This window comes from Carcharhinus amblyrhynchos, chromosome 3 (assembly GCF_965287045.1).
Source record: "Carcharhinus amblyrhynchos chromosome 3, sCarAmb.v2.hapA, whole genome shotgun sequence".
NCBI classification, from domain to species: domain Eukaryota; kingdom Metazoa; phylum Chordata; class Chondrichthyes; order Carcharhiniformes; family Carcharhinidae; genus Carcharhinus; species Carcharhinus amblyrhynchos.
In genome coordinates, this window is record NC_137326.1 from 100,791,607 (window position 1) to 100,813,176 (window position 21,570).

Sequence of the window (21,570 nt, forward strand, 5' to 3'; positions counted from 1 at the left end):
ATTCTCTGCCCAGTGAAGCAGTTGAGACTACCTCATTGAATGCTTTTAAGGCAAGGATAAATCACTTTGAAAAGTAGAAGAATTAAGGGTTATGGTGAGCGGGCAGATAAGTGGAGCTGAGTCCACAAAAAGATCAGCCATGATCTCATTGAATGGCGGAGCAGGCTCGAGGGGCTAGATGGGCTACTTCTGCTTCTAGTTCTTCTGTTCTTGTGATCATGTCTAGATTTCAAGACTTTTAGTATAACTAAACTTCAGTTGGCAACTAACACTCTAAGCTATGGGAAGGTTTCCATATTTAACGACTTAAACTGACCAAAACTCCCCTGCCACAGTTGCACTTTGTAGTTCAGTGGACGCCTTTATTCCCCTGGAACCAGTCCAGAGTTATTTTGTGCTCCTGATGGCCATATTTTACTGTCAAATGACTTCTAGTTCCCTGACTGATTTTCTTGGTGAGGGTTATCCTGGAGATACCCTCTAGCTAAAGTTAGGTGTATTTTCCAGCATTGTTTAAACCCTCTCAAACTTGATGTCTTCATTTTGAGCTTGAGCTCCCATCTACATTCTCATTGTTGAATAATAAAGTCAGCACTTTTTCCACCTCGTGTAAGTTGTAGGGTTGCCTGCCAGTCTAGAAAAACCCTGTATGCAATACTGTAGTGGCTTGCTACAGACTCTTTCCTCGCAGAGCCCATCACTGAGACAAAATTAATCATGTGCTCTTGTACCCAAGTTGAATGCTAATTAGCTATTCTCCAGCCCCAAACGCCATTCTGTCTTGAAATTAAAGAGTTTAAAGCGTAACTGTTTATAAAACCTGACCCCCAGTTAGCCTTGGAGACTAATTTATCCACAGTCATCACAAATGCCATTATCTACAGATGTGAGCATCTTGCACCACCTTCCAAGTATAACAACCTGCGCCCTCTTTTAGTGTTAAGTTACCAAGCTTGTTGGGCAGAATTCAAAACTGGCTACATGAGCCCCTTCATTCTTTAATTTTACCCTATCAAAAAGTGATCCTGCAAAGCACTGATTTTTTTTGCGTAATCCATCCCATCAGATAAGGCATATTTTATGCATCATTTGCAGAGTTGGACAAAGCTGTATCTGTCCTACTTTCATCTTATCAAAAGATATGACATACAGAAGCCCATTTTCCCTACTGGAGCTAGATTTATCTCTAATCTATTATGTAAAGTTCTTTCACCATGTAATCATTCTCAGAGTTGCAGTGCCTCCGAAATCACTTTTCAGATCATTGGCAAAAACAAACAGCAGCAACAGGGTGCTATTAGTGATTGTTTGGGTTTGAAATGCAAACAATCTGATTTACATGCGCTATTTGACTTTCTGTAGTCAGGTGACCTCTGTCATGAGGCAATCTTTGTAAGCTTCTATCTTACAAACTTACAGTAAAGACCCACCCTCAAAGCTTCCATTTATCTATCTAAGGCATTGTAATCCATTCTTTACCCAATCAAGAAACAACCTCCTCATACTATGATTTCAACCGTATTTTTGTAGCCATTTGTGCAGTCTTTTATCAAGGGGTTTTCTAAAATCACCAATATTTAATCCTGATTCAGATTCTGACATCTGGCACAAATGTTTGAAATCACTGGCACTACGATAATTTTTCACTCTCCAGTTTGAATCTTGAATACTCTACAATGCTTGTTTCTGTACAGCTCACATTGAAGCTGCCCTTGTTGGAAAAGAGTGATTCTATGTTGAGGACGCTATAATATCAATGTCACATTGGCACATGACTACTGAGATATTTAATGTAACTGCTTTATAACACTTCTGAATGGCATTTTATTTTGTTTCTTTCCATAGACAGATCTTGAAGAACTTATTTTGAACTGGTCAGAACACCACAGTATAGGTGGCATAATACAAAAATATGTAAGTATTAAAGTTTTTCAAGTAAACAGAGGTGGCCTAGTAGGCAAGGGAATGAACTGGCATTCCTTTGAAGCCACATCTGTGCTATTTGACTTCAGCAGGGGATTGGCCCAGTGCCACTTGTCTAGGGTAGGGGAAAAGTTACCAAGTTTGACTGCTGTTCCACTTGAGTGGGGACAGGATTTTGTTAATGCTAGCTAGCAAGGTCTTCTCTATGAAGCACAGCTGGCAGTGTGATATGTTGCATGTCTCTGGGCTATTTGTTTGACATTTAAGACAAATCAGTGTCTTCTGGAGAAAAAGTTGAAGATTTCTTTAAAGACAGATTGAAGTCTTTAAACTTTGTGGGTTTTATTTCATCTCCTGTTATATTGATGAAAGGATTTTTGATTTTGTCAATTTGAGATGGCTGACCATTGGGAATGGGATGCTTTTTCATTATTACCACCTCAACAGAGTGTGGAGATTTGGTGAGCTGAGGGGAAACTTGAATATCTTGTATTTGTATACAACGTTTAAATGCAAGATCTGTTTCCTGACAAGGCTGTGGAAGCAGAGTCTTTAAATGTTTTTAAGGCAGAGCTAGATAAATTATTGGGTAACAAGGAGGTGAAAAATTATTGGAGGTTGATAGGAATGAGGGGTTGAGGTTACGATTGGATCAGTTGCCAGCAAGCTTGAGGGATCAAGTGGCCTACTCCGTAATTAGTATGTCAATTTCATCATTTCTGGATGAAATTGTGTACAAGGGTGGAGGGAAGGAAAGAGGGAAAAAAATACACATTTGACAACTAAATTTGATGACTGCAGTACAAGTAATATCTATGTGATACAAGAAATGCTGAAGGCACTGAATGCTGCAAAGACTATGGGCCCTGACAACATTCGGGTAATAGTACTGAAAACCTGTGCTGCGGAATTAGCCACGCCACTAGTGAAGCTGTTGTAGTGCAGCAACAATGCCAGCATCTACCCAGGTGTCCTGCCCACAAAAAGCAGGATAAATCCAACCCAATGAATTAGCGTTCTGTCAGTCTGCACTTGGCCATCAGCAAAGGGAGGGAAGATGTCATTGATGGTGTTATCAAGTGGGATTTACTCAGCAATAATCTGCTCATTGCTCAGTTTGGGTTCTACCAGGTCCACTATGCTCTTTACCTCATTGCACTCTTGGTCCAAACAAGCTGAATGCCAGAAGTGAGGTGACTGCCCTTTACATCAAGGTAGTATTGGACAGAATATAGCATTAAGGGGCCCAAACAAAACTGGAATCAATAGGCATAAGGAGGAAAGTTCACCAGTAGATGGAGTCATACCTAATCCAAAAGATGATGGCTGTGGTGGTTGGAGTTAATTGTCCCAGTCCTGGGGCTTTACTGCAAGAGTTCCTCAGGATCATGTCCTAAACACAACCATTTTCAGGTGCTTCATCAATGACCGTTGTTCCGTCAAAAGTTCAGAAATGGAGATGTTTGCTATTAATTGTACAATGTTCATCATTCATCATGACTCTGATACTAAATCAGTCTCTGCCCATATGTAGCAAGATATGGACAAAGTTCAGGCCATGGGTTGTTAAATGGTAAGTAAATGTTTCATATTGCAAAAGTGCTAGGTATTACCCATTTAAATGAAGAAACCTAAGCATTGCTCAATGACATTTAATAGTGTTACCATTGCTGAATCCTCCACCATCAGTGTCCTAGGGCTTGCTGCTGATCCACAAAAAGTGGGACAAATCCAACATGGCCAAATTCCAACACATAATTATTTAAGATGTCATTGGGTTCTGTTAGCAGCACTTGCTCAGCAGCAGCCTGATCACCAATACTTAGTTTGAATTCTGCCAGGAGCACTCTGCTTCAGACCTTATTACTGCTTGTCCAAATATGGACTAAGAGCTCAATGACAAAGTTAAGGTATGAGTAACCATACTTGGCCAGGAGTTATCATAAAATTGATGTCAGAGGGAATTGGGGTGGGGAAAGCACTCCCCTGGCTATGGTCGTTGTCAGACTTTTTACGGTCGTACCTAGCACAGGGTAGGTGATTTGTGGTTTTCAGCCACAGAATATCACTGCAGAAGTTCTCTGGACATTCCCAATGATCTTCAGCTGCTTCTTCAATGACTTTCCCTCCATAAGGTCAAAAGTGGATATGTTTACTGATAATTGCATTATTCAGTACCATTCGTAGCTTCTCAGATGATGGAGCAATCTGTGCTTGCATGTATCAGGAAGGCAATAAAATTCAAGCTCTGGCTAAATGGCAAATAACATTTGTGTTGGCTGACCTCCCTCTGTCAAGGGAGAGTCTGTGTTCCTCCTTGGCATGCAAAGGTATAACTTTTTTTTGATGGGATGTGTCACTGGCCAAACCAACAGTTTTAATACTCGGCCTTAATCGCTCTTTGGCAATGAACCACCCCCTTGAAACTGCTGGCCAGTAACCTAAATTTACCAATCACATTACAAAATAGATCAGAGGTACATATTGTGCTGGGAATGATTCATGTTACTCTTCCCACACCCATAAGATACAAGACAAGAGTATGATGGAAAAATTTCCCCTTGTGCTGTCTGGGGAAGCACAACACCATCCAAGGCAGAATAGATTGCTTGATTGGCAATCCACCCACAATATCAATCATGCATTCCTCCATCATAAGTGCATCAAGTGTACCATCTACAGGATTGGACTGCAATCACTCAAGGGTTCTTCAACAGAACACCCCCCCCCCCCCCCCCCCCCCCCACCAAACCCATGATCTCTACCAGCTAGAAGAGGGGCAGCGAGTGCATGGGAACACCAAGTTCGCTTCCAAGTCATACTGCATCTTGACTTAGAAAAATATTTCCATTCCTTCATTGTTGCTGGTCAAAGTCCTGGAATTCCCTCTTCAATTGGCATTCTTTGGATGTACTTGCATAAATTGCAGTAGTTCAAGCAGCATTTCACCACTGCTGTCCCATGCAATATGTGCTGACTTTGCTGATAATGTCATAGAACATAGAACATTACAGCGCAGAACAGGCCCTTCGGCCCACGATGTTGCACCGACCAGTTACAAAACAATGACCCACTAACCTAAACCAATCCCTTTTCGTCCATAACTACTTTTCGTCCTTATCCATTACTACTTTAACTACTCTTGATTTCCTGCATTAAATGGTTTCTCTTGGAGCTACAATCTGGACAAACTGGGTTTATGATAAACTTAGTTAAATTCTGAAGGATTCATTAGCCTAAAAATCTGTGAAGGTTTATGTCACTAAGGAGTCCTTAAGTATTTAATTACAAGATTACAAAACATTCTTGAAGGCTTTAGCTCCCATGAGCCACAGAACAAAATAACAGATTGCTATTTGATTTATATTTATGCAATGGATTGAAATTGACAACTTCTTTTTCAGTCAAAGGACTTGGTGAAGACCTATCCACCATTTGTGAACTTTTTTGAAATGAGCAAAGAGACTATTGGGAAGTGTGAAAGACAAAAGCCAAGATTTCATGCCTTCTTGAAGGTATGGGATTTATTAGAAGCATTTGTACATCCTGATTTTCTAATTCTCTTTCTGAAAAGTGCAGATGCCTTGTATTTGCCTGAAACCATTGTCAGTGAATTCAATTAGGATTTGAATTGACCAGTTCACGTACTTATCCACACTTAAAACTGCTGTAAAAGTAATGCTTATTTTTTTTAAAAAAAATCAACATACAAGAGTTTTACCTGGCAAGCCTCTTAAAATGGTTTTTAAAAAAAGCAAAATTCTGCAGGTGCTGGAAATCTGAAATAAAGCTCTGAACAAGACTAATAATGGACTCAAAATGTTAACTTTGTTTTTCCCTCTGCAATACTGCCAGATTTGCTGGGTATTCCAGTATTTGCTGTTTTAATCTCTTAAAATGGTTGCTTGGTGACCATGGCTGGAATGAAAAGTTTCATTGAACAAATCAATTTTCCTTCCTCTGAAAAGATGTTTCTCTGCTGTTGCAAAGGAAAACATTTACTTTTGCTTCATGTATCTGAACAGCAGAACTGTGAAGAACTTCACAGCACAGCAGACCATGTGCGTTGGTGATGAAGCTTTTAGCTTTTAAAATTTTGACTTGTTACTCTCATCAAATCATAATGAGAAATTTAAAAATGTTATTACTTTCATTCTTTTTACAGATTAATCAAGCTAAACCTGAATGTGGTCGCCAGACCCTGGCTGAGCTGCTTATTCGTCCTGTACAGAGATTGCCAAGTGTTGCCTTGCTATTGAATGGTACTGAGACTGTCGCAAAGTTTGAACATTTAGGAGTGCACATAATGTAGATTTTAAATTATTTTAACGTTGTGGGTTTGATTTCTCTCTCCGCCCACCCGCTCCTGCCCGCTTTAGCAGCACAGTGAGCCACGGTCTCGAAGTTTCTGGCGCTGTCAACTCCATGCCAGAAATCATTGTGGAGCTTTATGATTTAGTTAAATTATGACTTTAATCTAATTAGTGGATCCATTATTGAAGTTTCCAGGCCCGCTAGAGCCCCTCCATCCCTGCCAAGTGTGTTTCACTCAAGCAGGATTTACAATAGCTGTCCACTTGCAGGGAACTGGCATGAAGAACAACCACCACCACCACACACACACACACACACACCCCCCCCCCTGCCCCCCCGAGATCTGGATTAAGGGAGTGTTCCCTAGGCATTTCCAGCTTGGCAGTGTCAGCTTGGTCCCCTGACACTGCTCAACAGGTAGTGGCAATGCCCAAGGTGCTGTCACTGCCCACCAGGGCCACCTGATGAAGGGGCAATGCTCTGAAAGCTCATGCTACCAAATAAACCTGTTGGACTTTAACCTGCTGTTGTGAGACTACTTGCCTGTACCAGGCATTGGATATGCCAAGGGGGTGGGGCCTCTGGAGGATGCAATCATTGGTAGTGGGGAGTCCTCCTACCACTCTGCACTCGAAGGGAGGTCAGTGATTGGGGCTGGGCATGGGTGGGGGGTGTGGGGGAAGGGGCAGTGAACAGATGGTTTGGGGGGATGGTAGTGGGTGTTGCACAATCAGCAATGCAGGGTTGGCCTGTGGTCAGGAGGCTGGAACGCGGGCTACTGCACATGCATGGATCTTGGCGCTGACAGATTGACCTGTGCGCATTGGCCTGCTCAATGCAATGCTGCCAGCTTCTCCAACAGGAATTGCCTGGCTCTATGATTTTTAATAAGATTCACACAAGGGCACTCTGTAATGCACAACGTGTGGGAGATTCATTTTGAACATCCCACTGAAAGAACCAGTGGGATTTACTTCAGTTTGTATGTGAATTCGACAATTAAAATTTTTTGGAAGCGTCTCACCCCATATCTGTACCAAAATCCATGTATAATTAGATCAAAAAAGACCACATTTCATCTTGCAGTCTTGTATGCTTGCATTGAGAAATAATTTTGCAATGTGTGGATATCACGGAAGAGATTAAATTTGAAAATTGTTAATGCGCACACTTTTTAAAGCCACAGAAAAGGCTTGAGACCTTTAAATCTCAATTCTCAAAGTGTGAGTTATATTTTGTGGGAAAGACAAATGTGGCTAAGTATGTCTTAGCCTGAGATACTTCTATGATATCAGTTGAATTTTAAATTCACAATTGTAAATGGCCACGTGGTTTAACTCCAATTTATCTTTTGTTTAGACCTTAAGAAGCATACTGCAGATGACAACCCTGATAAAGTCAGTTTGGAAAATGCTATTGAGTTACTAAAGGAAGTCATGACGTAAGTTTTGGGTTCTTATACATATCTTTGGGGCTTAATACATTGGTAGTCAATTGATCAGGACAGCGTTTCAATTCAATATTCAAATTCATGTAATGTGCAAAATGGGTGGTATATGAAACGCTGTTAGATTTTTTTTTACGCTCCAAATTCTTTATAACCAATTTGGTTGACACAGTGCCATCATCAGGAATGAAGTGCATAATTAGTTAATCTGTTCAGGAGTACCATTTGGAATAGTATCCACTCAGTAGACAGATATGGCCTGTTCCAATGCCTGATCCAAAAAGCAATGACAACATTTAAGCTGTGGACGTTTGAGATGAGAGCCACACTTCCTGAGACCATTTGATAACTTAAAGAAGGAATTGATAAAATGTTGATTATTTAATGTGCGTATCAGCTTTGCTGATATTATTTTTCATTCAATAGCTGTGGTCTTTGCTGACTAGGCCAACATTTATTACCCATCTAATTGCTATTGAGAAGGTGGTGAGCTGCCTTGTTGTACCGTTGCAATGCATGTGGTGTAGATGCTGATTGGGAGCTCCAGGGTTTTGACCGAGTGAGATGGTAAGTAGCTTGGAGGGGAACTTCCAGGTGATGGTCCCATGTTACTAGAGAGGTGGTGCTCGACAGACTGGAGGGGCTGATTGTGGACAAGTCCCCAGGACCGGATGGAATGCATCCAAGGGTTCTGAAAGAAATGGCGGAGGTGATAGTGGATGCCTTGGTGGTTATTTTCCAGACGTCGCTGGATTCCAGGGAAGTGCCGGAAGATTGGAAAACGGCTAATGTTACGCCGTTGTTTAAGAAGGGTGCCAGGCAAAAGGCGGGGAATTATAGGCCGGTTAGTTTAACGTCTGTGGTAGGTAAAATGTTAGAATCCGTCATTAAGGAGGAAATTGCGAGGCATCTTGAAGGCAATCGCTTGATAGAGCAGACGCAGCATGGTTTCATTAAAGGGAAGTCGTGTCTGACAAATTTACTGGAGTTCTATGAAGATGTGTCTAGGGCGGTGGATAGAGGAGAGCCGGTGGATGTGGTCTTTCTGGATTTTCAGAAGGCGTTTGACAAAGTACCTCACAAGAGGTTATTGCAGAAGGTCGAGGGACATGGAGTTGGGGGCAGGGTGTTGGTGTGGATAGAGGATTGGTTGTCAAATAGGAGGCAGAGAGTGGGGGTCAACGGGTGCTATTCGGATTGGCGGATGGTGACTAGTGGAGTGCCCCAGGGGTCGGTGCTGGGTCCTCAGCTTTTTACCATTTATATAGATGATCTGGAGGAGGGAACTGAGTGTAGGGTGTCGAAATTTGCTGATGACACCAAGATTGGTGGAACGGCAAATTGTGCGGAGGGTGTGGAGAGTCTGCAGAAGGATCTAGATAGGCTGGGCGAATGGGCCAGGAAATGGCAAATGGAATTTAATGTTGGCAAGTGTGAGGTGGTGCACTTTGGTAGGAATAATGGTAGGAAGGACTATTAGTTACGTGGCGAAAAACTGCAGCAGGCGACGGTGCAGAGGGACCTCGGGGTCCTTGTGCGTGAGTCGCAAAAACCCAGCCTGCAGGTGCAGCAGGTGGTCAGGAAGGTGACTGGGATGCTGGCCTTCATAGCGAGGGGGATTGAATATAAAAGTAGGGAGGTCTTGCTGCAGCTGTATAGGGCATTGGTGAGGCCGCAGCTGGAGTACTGAGTGCAGTTTTGGGCGCCGCACCTGGGCAAAGATATTTTGGCCTTGGAGGGAGTGCAGAGGAGGTTTACTAGGCTGATACTGGAGTTGAGGGGATTGAGCTATGAGGAGAGGCTGAATAAACTAGGCTTGTACTCGTTAGAGTTTAGAAGAATGAGGGGAGATCTCATTGAGACGTATAAAATGATGAATGGGATGGATAGGATAGAGGTGGAGAGAGTCTTCCTGCTCAAAATAGACAGTAGGACTACGTGGCACAGCCTCAAGATAAAGGGGGGGGGGGGGCGTTTAGAACGGAGTTGAGGAGGAACTTCTTCACTCAAAGGGTGGTGAATCTCTGGAATTCTCTGCCCGTTGAGGTGGTGGAGGCTGCCTCGCTAAATATTTTTAAGACGCGGGTTGATGGGTTTTTGATAAGAGAGGGGATTAAGGGTTATGGGGAGAGGGCGGGAATGTGGAACTGAGCCACGACAGATCAGCCATGATCTTATTGAATGGCGGGGCAGGCTCGAAGGGCTAGATGGCCTACTCCTGCTCCTATTTCTTATAGAACGTAGAACATTACAGCGCAGAACAGGCCCTTCGGCCCACGATGTTGCGCCGACCAGTTACAAAAACAATGACCCACTAGCCTATACCAATCCCTTTTCGTCCATAAACCTATCCAGAGATCTCTTAAACGCCCCCAAACTAGACGCATTTACAACTGCAGCAGGCAGGGCATTCCAATCCTTCACCACCCGCTGGGTAAAGAACCTACCCCTGACATCCGTCCTGTAGCTACCCCCCCTTAATTTAAAGCCATGCCCCCTCGTGCTAGCTTTCTCCATCCGAGGAAAAAGGCCATCACTATCCACCCTATCTAAACCTCTAATCATCTTATATGTTTCAATAAGATCCCCTCTTAGCCGCCTTCTTTCCAACGAAAACAACCCTAAATCCCTCAGTCTCTCCTCATATGTTCTTATGTATCTGCTGTCCTTGTCCTACTTTGTCACTCAAGCTTTGAGTGTTGTTGGAGCTGCAGTCATTCAGGCAAGGGGTGTATTTTACTAAAAGTGTGCTGACCATTGATGATGCTGTGTATGGAAATGATTAAGTGCTTTCTGCAGAAAATAGAAACTGGCTATATTTTGGTTTTGAAGAAACTCTTTATTTTGGAATTTGTGATAGTAGTTAGGTCTAACCTTAAACCTTTAAACCTTAAGGTTTAAAATATCCCACAATGATGGGTTCAATTTGAAGACTACTTGCTAATCAGAAGGTGCTAAATAAAACAATACCACGTGGAGCATATGAAAAAACACTGCCTGTTTTGATCAGTGTTCCAAATTATGAACAGACTTGTCTCAATATTAAAATAAATAAAATAAATTCTCCACTTAGTCAAAATATTAACATTTCTGTCCCTTTTTTTTATAACTAATCATAATTCCATCATGCAAATTTTTTGATCTTCGTTTTGTTTTGTGTATTGTCATCGTTTTTAGACACATCAATGAAGACAAAAGGAAAACTGAAGGTCAACGACAAATCTTTGATGTTGTCTATGAAGTTGATGGTTGTCCTGTAAGTGCATAAGCTGCTTACACGTTTGTGCAGGTGCATCTTTTTGGGGGCTGGTGCTGTGGGGTAGTGTACACTGAAGTATTTGGGATACTATCAGTTACGCTTCTAACTTTCCTCATTTAAGAAAACACATTGATGGTGTCTGATAGGATTTTATAACAGTAGCTCCAGGGATCATGGACAAAGCTTATATGTATACTATTCCCACTGACGTTGCAGTTATATGTATTTTCATGGATGTTAATCATTTCAAAATCGCCATAACCTGATGAGCCAATTCACAAAATGACTTGAAGTTTGTTCTTTATTCCTCCAGTTTGTCCCCTTCTAATACTTGAAAGAAATGGTCATGTAATACTTTACACCTAGAAATTGTAAAACACTTTTTTTAAAAAAAAATGCAATGTTTTGAAGATGAACCTTTTTCACCATAAGAAATTTGGTCCTTTAGGCCAACCTGCTATCATCTCATCGCCATCTTGTCCAGCGAGTGGAAACTATTGTGCTAGATGATGACTTGTGTGACCGAGGTGAACAAGTCACTTTATTCTTATTCAATGACTGTTTGGAGGTAAGAGCACATTTGTGTTTTGAGAAAGCAATGTAACTGAGCAGAATTCTACTTGTAACAGTCATTGTGTAGAATATTTATATATTGCACACAAATTTCTGTGTCCTGGAGTCTCTTAAAAAGTAATTTCTAGGGTGACTCAATTTTATGTACTTTTGATATCTTGGTAATGTTCTGGATTTCATTGTGCCATCAAGTTCATGCTACAGAATATGTAGCTAGACTCTTTGCAATGAGGATCATTGCAAGTTGATGGTGTCCTTTGCAGTATGAGTAATTTTGAAGGTTCAAGAGATTTGCCGATAATGTTATGGATTTGTTTTGCACTGGAAACCATTTTTGCACTTGAACTCCACAAGTAGAACATAAGAAATAAGAGCAGGAGTAGGCCACCTAGTCCCACGAGCGTGCCCCGCCATTCAATAAGATCATGGCTGATCTTGTGGTTCAGTTCCACTTACCCGCCTGCTCCCCATAACCCTTAATTCCCTTATTGATCAGAAATCTATCTACTTGTGACTTAAACATATTCAACAAGGTAGCCTCCACCGTTTCAATGGGCAGAGAATTCCAGAGATTTGCTACCCTCTGAGAGAAGTTCCTCCTCAACTCTGTTCTAAACTGACTCCTCCTTATTTTAGTCACAATGGCAAAGCTTGCAGGAGGGAATGGTGTAAAAAGGGCTATCTCCAGGTAACGCTTTGTTTTCAGAACTGAACATTTATTGCGAGCCCACTAAATAGTCAGGTATTAAATAACAGCCTGAAAATCCATAGACCATTTTACATTTGGTCTAATCAAATTCCATTGGTTTAATTCCAAAATCTGCAACAAAGGGGTGCAATTGAGAAATTGTGACCTACAATACATGCATTATGCCATAGGTTCAAGTTTATGCTAAAATAAACATGCATAATTACAAACTTTAAATCTTCAATGAATCACTGCAGTCAGACAGTATCATAGAAATGTTGGCTGTATTGTCTCTATAGATTTTATCAAACCTGCTGAGAATTTTCAGCATTTTCTGTTTTTGTTTCAAATTCCAGTATCTGCAGTATTTTGCTTTTATCATAGAAATGTAGTGATTTTCTTCCTTTCCATTAAATGATGCAGTTTTATGGATACAGCTTAAATGAATTCACTGCCAAAAAATAAGCATTTTTAAGAGTATCCAGACCTTCACCTGAGTGATTGGCGTTAAAATAATTAAAAATGGCTTAAAAAGAGAACTATATTGATTTAATGGTTTTTTGGTGTACGCTAGTCAGTTTTTTGTAAATTAAACTTCTGAAACAAAATAAAATGTGCCAACTAGTACTTGCACATGCAAGAAAATGATTGCAATTTGAAAAACCTTCCCAAGCCAGAACAATTGGCAGAATCTGGGGCATTGCCGGTTTGTGAATTGAATCATGTCTTCTATGTGAATCTTGTGCAGATTCATCATAGAATCCCTACAGTGTAGAAGGAGGCTGTTTGGCCCATCAAATCTGCATCGACCTCAATCCTACTCCTGTAACCCCACATTTTTGTTAATCTTTTGACACTAGGGTCAATTTAACATGGCTAATTAACCTAACCCGCACATCTTTAGACTGTGGGAGAAAATTGGAGCACCCAGAGGAAACCCACATAGACACGGGGAGAATGTGCAAACTCTGCACAGTGACCCAAGCCAGGTCCCTGTTGCTGTGCGACAACAGTGTTAACTACTGATTGTGGTAATTCATGATTGTAAATTGTTGGTCTGTAACTTGTTTGAAATTCTACACTTTTGCTGTAGTTTGGCTATTGTTTCTAATGTAAATGAGCAAAAAATCTGCACTTGTGTAAATTTTCATGTTTGAATGGGAATCGTTTAACCTAATTGAATTTTTGTTTCAGCATGTCACGCTGAACACTTTGAGCATATAAGCCTGAGCACTTTCGATACTTTAAATTTCAAATCACTAATTATCTTTTACAGCCTTGTTTTACATAGTTTTAATCAAGTTAGTTCCTTAGTATCTTTTATACGTTTGATATGAGCAATATTTGTTTATAGATTGCAAGAAAACGTCATAAAGTAATTAGCTCTTTCAAGAGCCCTCATGGTCAAACACGACCCCCTGCCTCTCTGAAACACATTGTGCTGATGCCCCTTTCCCAGATAAAAGGAGTATTGGATATTAAGGAGACTGAAGGTCAGTACTAGTATGAGTATGGCTTAAATTTTTAAATGGATCGCTATAAAGCATATTTTTTGCTTTCGTTTTTCTTTTTATCCTTTCTGCTCTGCTCAATTTGATTTGCCTTCAAATTTTTAGACGCAAGTGTTTAACAAACCTCAGTACGTTTGTTTGACTGTACCCTGCTAAGTATACTTATTATTTACCACACCATTCTTTTATTTCTTGGTGGTTATTTGTCACAGTAATGGGGGCATTTATGCTTTTTTGTGAAATTATTTAAAAATAAAACTCTGGGTAGCCTTTTGATGTAATGTTAAACTTTGAAGTAGAAGATGACTAGTTCAATTCCTGGCTACGATTAACTTTCGGTCAAGGGGGAAAAATGTTGTATTGACTGATCTTTTGTTGAATGATTCATCAAGACCTACTGTCTTGGTCCATTGCATCACAACTCTTCACTTGTGCAACTGGCCCACCTCATTGTGTCAGGAGAGCCAAATACTTTGGAAATATGGGGGCAAAAGTGCAGCTTTCAAGCAATGCTAACTACTTTGTAAATCAACGTCAATAATTGCTGTTTGATATTGCCCTTCAAATGCTATCACCACCTCCCCCTTCCATCCAACCTGTGTTTTTTAAATTGTCAATCTAACTGATTCAGTCTTTATTGTATGTAACTTCATGAGGAATAAATCATCGTCCTTTTACTGTTGAGAGCTGATTTTAATTCTGTTGGTTGGTGGGAATAAGTGATAGAAAGGAGACTAATGAAAACAAATACAGATGCAGAGTTACATGTGTTAAAAGATGCAGGAACTGTAAGTTACAAAATGAATCCAAGACTTGAGAAGAAAACTGAGGTGGTTACAGAGACAGATGTGTTATTTTTTCTGCCCATGAGCAGCCTTACAAGATGCAAAGATTTCTGCATGTTATTGATCATCTAAAATTGGCCTTGAGTTTATTTTTTCCTGGCCTTGTCAAGCTTGCATAATTTTTCTTTGATTTCACGGAATTGATGAGAACGTTGTCTAGTTTTGAGTACTCTGACTTTTCCAAAAGATAGATAAGTGGAAAAGCAAATTGTGCGGAGGGTGTGGAAAGTCTGCAGAGGGATCTAGATAGGCTAAGCTAGTGGGCGAGGACCTGGCAGATGGAGTACAATGTTAGCAAGTGTGAGGTTATCCACTTTGGCAGGAATAATAGTAGGAGGGACTACTATTTAAAAGGCGAAAAGCTGCAGCATGCTACGGTGCAGAGGGACCTGGGGGTCCTTGTGCATGAGTCGCAAAAACCCAGCCTGCAGGTGCAGCAGGTGATCAGGAAGGCAAATGGGATGTTGGCCTTTATAGCGAGGGGGATTGAATATAAAAGCAAGGAGGTCTTACTGCAACTGTACAGGGCACTGGTGAGGCCGCAGCTGGAGTACTGTGTGCAGTTTTGGTCGCCGCATTTGCGCAAGGATATTTTGGCCTTGGAGTGCAGGTTCACTAGGCTGATACCGGAGATGAGGGGGTTGGACTATGAAGAGAGGCTGAATAGACTGGGTTTGTACTCGTTGGAATTTAGAAGGCTGAGGGGGGATCTTATAGAGATGTATAAGATAATGAAGGGGATGGATAGGGTAGAGGTAGAGAGATTCTTCCTGCTCAAAGGACAGCAGGACTAGAGGGCACAGCCTCAAGGGGGGGGAGTGCAGTTTAGAACAGAGTTGAGGAGGAACTTCGTCACTCAAAGGGTGGTGAATCTCTGGAATTCTCTGCCCGTTGATGTGGTAGAGGCTACCTCACTAAATATATTTAAGGCACGGGTGGATAGGTTTTTGGTAGGCAAGGGAATTAAGGGTTATGGGGAGAAAGCAGGAAAGTGGAACTGAGCCATTTCAGATCAGCCATGATCTCATTGAATGGCGGGGCAGGCTCGAAGGGCTAGATGGCCTACTCCTGCTTCTATTTCTTATGTTCTTATATAAAGGCCACAAAGATGGTACAGAAGATACCAGGGGTGATCCCTCAGCAATGAGAGCAACTGGGTCACTGCATTATAGAATGCCAAACAACTTAACATATTCAAAATTGCGAACAAATCACAGTTGTAGGATGTAGGATTATTTCCACTAGTTAGAAGGTAAATAACTAGACAGCTTAATATCACACAAAATGAAAAAAGTTGGGAGAATTTTCTTTCCTCGAAAACTATAAGGGAAATAGAATGGATAATTTTTAAAGGGGAAGCAGATAAACGTTTGTGAAAAGAGCATTGAAATGGCTGAGAAAGGACAGTGAAATTCAAATAAGAGCCAGAAGCAGCACAATGGACCTAATAGTTTTTTGTCCATTCAAAGTCCTAAATTTGACTCTGGTCTGCGCCAAGATAGATGGCCTTGGATTGGATACTTGACTATAAACTTCTGATTTAAGGTTCGGGAGGTTCAGTATTCTATCTCTGCTTAGAATCTGGCAACCTTTTTTAAATGTTTGGAATAGATATTGAGATTTGTCTTGAGCTATAGTTTTAATACTCATGGGGTTTACAAATGGGTGATGAGTCGGTGGGAAATGGCATTTGTTGGCAATTTCCTAACCTCAAGACTATTTTTTGTTTTTGACTTTATAGTACTGGTACAGTTACAAAAGTCACATTTCAATCATATGAACATGCTGGCTATATTACACTTTTTCTACAATTTTAAAGAAGTGTGTTACAGTGGACGTGTTCAAATTTCTACCTATTATTTGCTCTCTGTTGCAGGATTTCATTTAAACCGATTGCTAATCCAGGAGTGTATTTTTAATGCTATCTGTAGTTGTGACATGCTAAACTAATTTCCCATTGGTTGCATTAGATTGCCGCAGTGCCTTTGCCCTGGTGGTACGACCTCCAACAGAACAATCAAACCTACTTTTCAGTTTCCAGTTAACAGTGGAAGAGCCCAAGAAGGATTGCTGGTTAAGACTGCTGTGTCGACATGTGGCAAATACAATCTGCAAAGCAGATGCAGTAAGTTGGAAAGTTTTGATGGGCATCTCTGGAGAAAATGGGAGAAAACCTGTGTGATCAATCATCTTAAACTGCTCCTCAATCAATCAGCAAATTTTTCATATGAAAGATGACTGCCAACAAAGATTCATCTTCAATGTGATATGGTTCTTAAAATTTAGCATTTTGCATGAAGTGGCTATACCATGATGCAAGAAAAATGTAACACAGTGGAATTTTGGAGTTGAGCTATTGAAACACAAACCAGTTATAAGGCTAATATATACATTTTATCTTTTAATAAAGCAAATCTATTTTGCAGATTTAAGAAAAAAACTGAGTAAAAGCACTAATGTATCATTAAAATTTAGTTCATTCAATTCTATTTTCGAGCTGGAACTGATTTGTTTCGTTACCATCTCTTAAAATGAGCAACAAATAGCTTCATAGGAAACTGTCATTTTATTCAGAAAACAGTATTGATATTTGGCTCTGGAGAGATTTGTTTCTATGCTATCCTTTTCAGTTGAGGAAATGGCTGTGTGTTGGAGATCCATCTTATCTCACAGCTGAAATGTTCCTTCAGTGGCTCCCCTCTCCACCACCACCTCTGAGCCTCTCTCTGGTTGTTGCTATTCCTTTCTCTGATGGCATGCTTGTCCAACTATGGCTTCTTGGCTTTTAGATTTCATCTCCCTGCTCATCATTTCTGAGATTCTGATCTGATCTGTTATGCACTTCAGTGTGCAGTAGCTATCTCGATCCTCTTCTGGAATCCTTTCTCTCTGCCACTCCATATCCTGTTTTTCTTTTAACACCCTCTGTGAAGCTCATTTCTTAACAAAGCTTTTGATTGCCCTTCCTAATATTTCCTTAAAGTCAGCATATGTTTCTCTTTGCATCTCTGAAGCACCTGGTATTTTTCTGTTAACAGTGCTGTATAAAGTTTTTCACTCAGAGGGTGGTGGTGGTGGAGGCAAATTCAATAGGGTCTTTTAAGAGACTTCTGGATGAGTATATGGGACTTAATAGGATTGGGGGTTATAGATAAGCCTAGTAGGCAGGGATATGATCAGCGCAACTTGTGGGCCAAAGGGCCTGTTTTGTGCTGTAGCTTTTCTGTGTTTCTATGTAAATGCATAATAATTGACCACGTTGGCAAAATCATTTGGTGAATAATCATTTGGCATTTGTGCACATCTTGGAAGATAAATTCTAAATTATTTAATCTGTTTTTGACCCTTGAAGGCTTGATGGGAAGGGAAGAAAAAATTATTTAATCTGAGTGAGTCTATCCAGTTATCATTTAATTACAATAGTTTAAGATTTTGAAAGAATCCAGTTATGCTTCATGTTGGAATCAACAAAATAGGAATGATTGGGGATGTGGTTGAGCTAAAGGACTTTCAGGTGTTCTACTTTTTTATTTTGATTTAACTTGTAACAGTTTATTACTTGAGCCAAGGTCAAATTGACACAGGGACAAACTAGTAGGAGGTTAACATCTTTGTAGAGGAAAAGTCGTCTGCACTCGGAACGTTAGTTCTATTTTCTCTCCACAGATGCTGTCAGAGCTGCTGAGATTTTTCAGCATTTTTCTGTTTGTTGCAGATTCCAGCATCTGCAGTATTTTGCTTCTATCTTTATATGTAAAGAAGTAGTGTGGGAAAGTGTGATTCCATATTATGGGATACTAGTACAGACATATACTCTCCAAGATTTTGATGAGAATTTAGGAGGCATAGATAGTAAGTTTGTAGATGACACCAAGATTGGTGCATAATGGGCAGTGAGGAAGGTTATCTAGGATTGTAACGGGATGTATGAATGGCAGATGGAGTTTAATTTAAATAAATGCGAGGTGATGCGTTTTGGTCAACTGAACCAGGGCGGAACTTGCTCAATTAGTAGGGCTTTGGAGAGTCTTATAGAACAAAGAGATCTAGGGGTACAGGTTCAAAGCGCCTTGAAAGTGGAGTTGCAGGTGAACAGGGTGTTAGGAATGGGTTAACAGACCTTCCAATTAAGTCCTAATGGGATGTCAGTTATTCACTAAGTCACTAATATATAAAGGGGCTACAGATGGCGGGCACTGGTTGTTGGTGGAGAGTTGTATGCGGAGTTGGATCAAAGAAATGAAGGTAGTTTATGAAGAAGCAGAACTCATGTTTCCTTTACCGAAATGTAATCGGGAAGCCCAGATAGTGGTAGCAAATAATGGTGGTTGGCTCCAAGTAATGTTATGATTTTTTTTGAACACTTCACTCAATTCTAAATCAACAAATGAGAGTAGGAGACAACAAAATGGTTGAACCAAGAGTAAGTGTTGGGATATGACTATCAGCTGTTATTCTCAGACACTGAACTTTATGACCAATGGAGAAGTGACGTCATGTGGACTATGCTAACTGCTTTGGGCAAAAGGGAACAAGGTATGACCGTGGCGCGCTCTTTCTGATATAGAAGTAAAATCAGATGCAAAGTATTTTGAGTTGGAATATTTGAACTCTGAGAAAGGTCAGGATAATTTATTAAACCTTATTGGTAAAATTTATCAACAGAATGACTTGAGTGCATATGAAGCCTGGTCAAAATTTGATAGATTTTGGAAATCAGGATATTTGTTTGAAGAGTATATGATAGAATTTAGTAGGCTATATAACAGGCTGCAAAAACACTACTTGGAGTTTCCACAGTCCATGTTGACATTTAGGTTACTGTAGTGTGCTGAAGTTACAAATATGGAAAAGCTCCTGGTTTTGACAGGAGTTAAGTTTGCAGATACAAATATCTTATTTGATCAAATGTTAGAGGCCTTTTTTAAAAAAAAATTTAGGGAAACGTTTTATCCCCACATGACACAAATGGGTCAGTTGGTAATAAAACAATGCAGAAGATATACTGTTAACAGGACGGTGAGATTGTACGGGCACAAGCCGGCTACGAGAGTATGGCAGAAGATTGGGACCCAGAAATTACGACGACAGAAACCCCTTTGATAGCAATAGCAGCAAGAAGAATGTGGAGAATGATAACTAGAAAATGAACCCCAGAAATGCCCTGCGGATGATAAATTGATGATTTTGGTGTGACTGTAAATTTCATTATGCTTTCAATTGCCCGAAATGATCTAATATAGTGATTGAACTTACACATGACACAAGGAAAGATTGTGGCCAGAAAGAAGGCATTCTCATTAACGAGAAATTTCTCTCCTATATTGAGAGTTTTGGTTGCAGAGTCCTTTTAATTGTGCTGTATTGGATAGTGGCTGCATGTCTACCGTGTGGAATTGACTGGTTAAAATGTTACTTGGACTCTTTAAATGCTGAAAATCAAAACAAGATTAAGGAATTTGAAAATTCCACAAATTGAGGTTTGGCGATGATTCCCTGAAGTCACCGAAAAGAATGGTGATCCTTGCAATATTGCTGGATATCATTTCGTTAGCACAGATGTTGTATCGAGTAAGATACCTTTAGTTCTGAGTAGACTGTCAATGAAGAAAGCACACAAACTATATGAAAAATGATAAGGCAGCAATTTTTGGAAAAACAGTGGACTTGCAGTTTACAATTGAGACACTCTTGTATTCAGTTAATGACAATTTGTTGAGTAAAGAAGTGTTCTTAGCATCTGGAATGGGACTTTAACAGATAAAAAGCTCATTGTGTTGAAATTGCATTGGCAGTTTGCGTACCCTTGTCCTCGGAGGCTGCAACTTTTAAAGGATGCAGGTGTAAGAGATGAAGCCTATACTAAGCTTATAGAACAGGTCAGCGATTGCTGTGAGAAGTACAGAAAGACACCATCACGATGAATAATAACTCTACCTTTGGCCAGAGATTTTAATGTTGTGGCTGTGGATCTTAATATCTGGGATAAAGCAAACAATCTATTCATTTTGTGCTTTGACTAAATCTGGTTGCTAAGTCTACCATCAACAGCAGTCCTTAGCAAAGAAAAAAAGAGTAATGGAAAAATAGATAGGGACAGGAATGGAACCGCTGGCAAAATTCCTCCCAGACAATGGCAGTGGGGGGGGGGCCATGAATACGGCTGCAGAAAGCCCATTTCGTAATGGTCTCAGAATATGGGTAAGACTATGAATGGGGTGATAATAATGATTTTTGAAGCTATTATAATTTTGAAGCTATTATAATTTCTGGGCTGAGGAAGGAATTCAGTGTTGGAAGTCAGGCTTCAGGTGCTTCCAAATATATTGGGCTGGAAATTGGACAGACCTGAGTCATGTCAGCAATGTTATTTGGAGAGCTACAGCCTGATAGCAGTTAGTTGAGATGAGGCTTCACAAAAGGACACAATGAGTTTGGAGACAGAAAAATAGGAACTGTGACATTTGTTAGGGCGACAGACTGGATATTAGTTTTGATGTCCCAGAGTTGAGTACAAAAATGAATGATCCCAAAGGTGGAAGACACAATGAGAACAAACAAAATGCTGGCCAAACTAAAAATTCAGGAGTGTGTTTTTGTTTTTGAGATTCCCGTTTTTGGATGATCTTAGGCACCTAAAACCCATAGTTTATAACGACGCATCCTATGCCAGTTTGTGTGATGAGTTTTCTTTTGGGAGAAAATAGAAAATGTTGCTCCCTTGTGTGGGAGACAAAGAAAATGAAGAGAGTAGTAAAAAGCATATTGGCTGCAAGACATCTTGTAGAGGCAATGGATATGGCTGTTTTCATATCCCAGATATTAACAGAAGTTTTGGGCTTGGGATTCGAATAAATATCCATTGAGTGTCACATTGACAATAAATCCCTTTGGGAAAATGTGCAGTCCACAGAAGTGTAAACGGGAAAAGTTTGAGGATCATCATACCAGCTTAAAGCAAATGCTGGACAAAGGGGAAATGCCAAAAATTAAATTCAGTTATCCGATTT

At 40.4% G+C, this 21,570-nt stretch overlaps 1 protein-coding gene across 1 annotated transcript in view; it reads left to right on the top strand.

The window, feature by feature from the left end:
* The window catches only part of ect2 (epithelial cell transforming 2), a 66,957-nt gene that overhangs the window by 31,047 nt on the left and 14,340 nt on the right, over positions 1 to 21,570 (top strand). The window contains exons 13-20 of the mRNA XM_080186443.1: positions 1,846 to 1,914; positions 5,328 to 5,438; positions 6,089 to 6,185; positions 7,597 to 7,678; positions 10,862 to 10,940; positions 11,392 to 11,511; positions 13,559 to 13,697; positions 16,531 to 16,685. Of these exons, the coding sequence (XP_080042569.1) occupies positions 1,846 to 1,914; positions 5,328 to 5,438; positions 6,089 to 6,185; positions 7,597 to 7,678; positions 10,862 to 10,940; positions 11,392 to 11,511; positions 13,559 to 13,697; positions 16,531 to 16,685 (852 nt within the window). The remainder of the gene's footprint in view (positions 1 to 1,845; positions 1,915 to 5,327; positions 5,439 to 6,088; positions 6,186 to 7,596; positions 7,679 to 10,861; positions 10,941 to 11,391; positions 11,512 to 13,558; positions 13,698 to 16,530; positions 16,686 to 21,570) is intronic.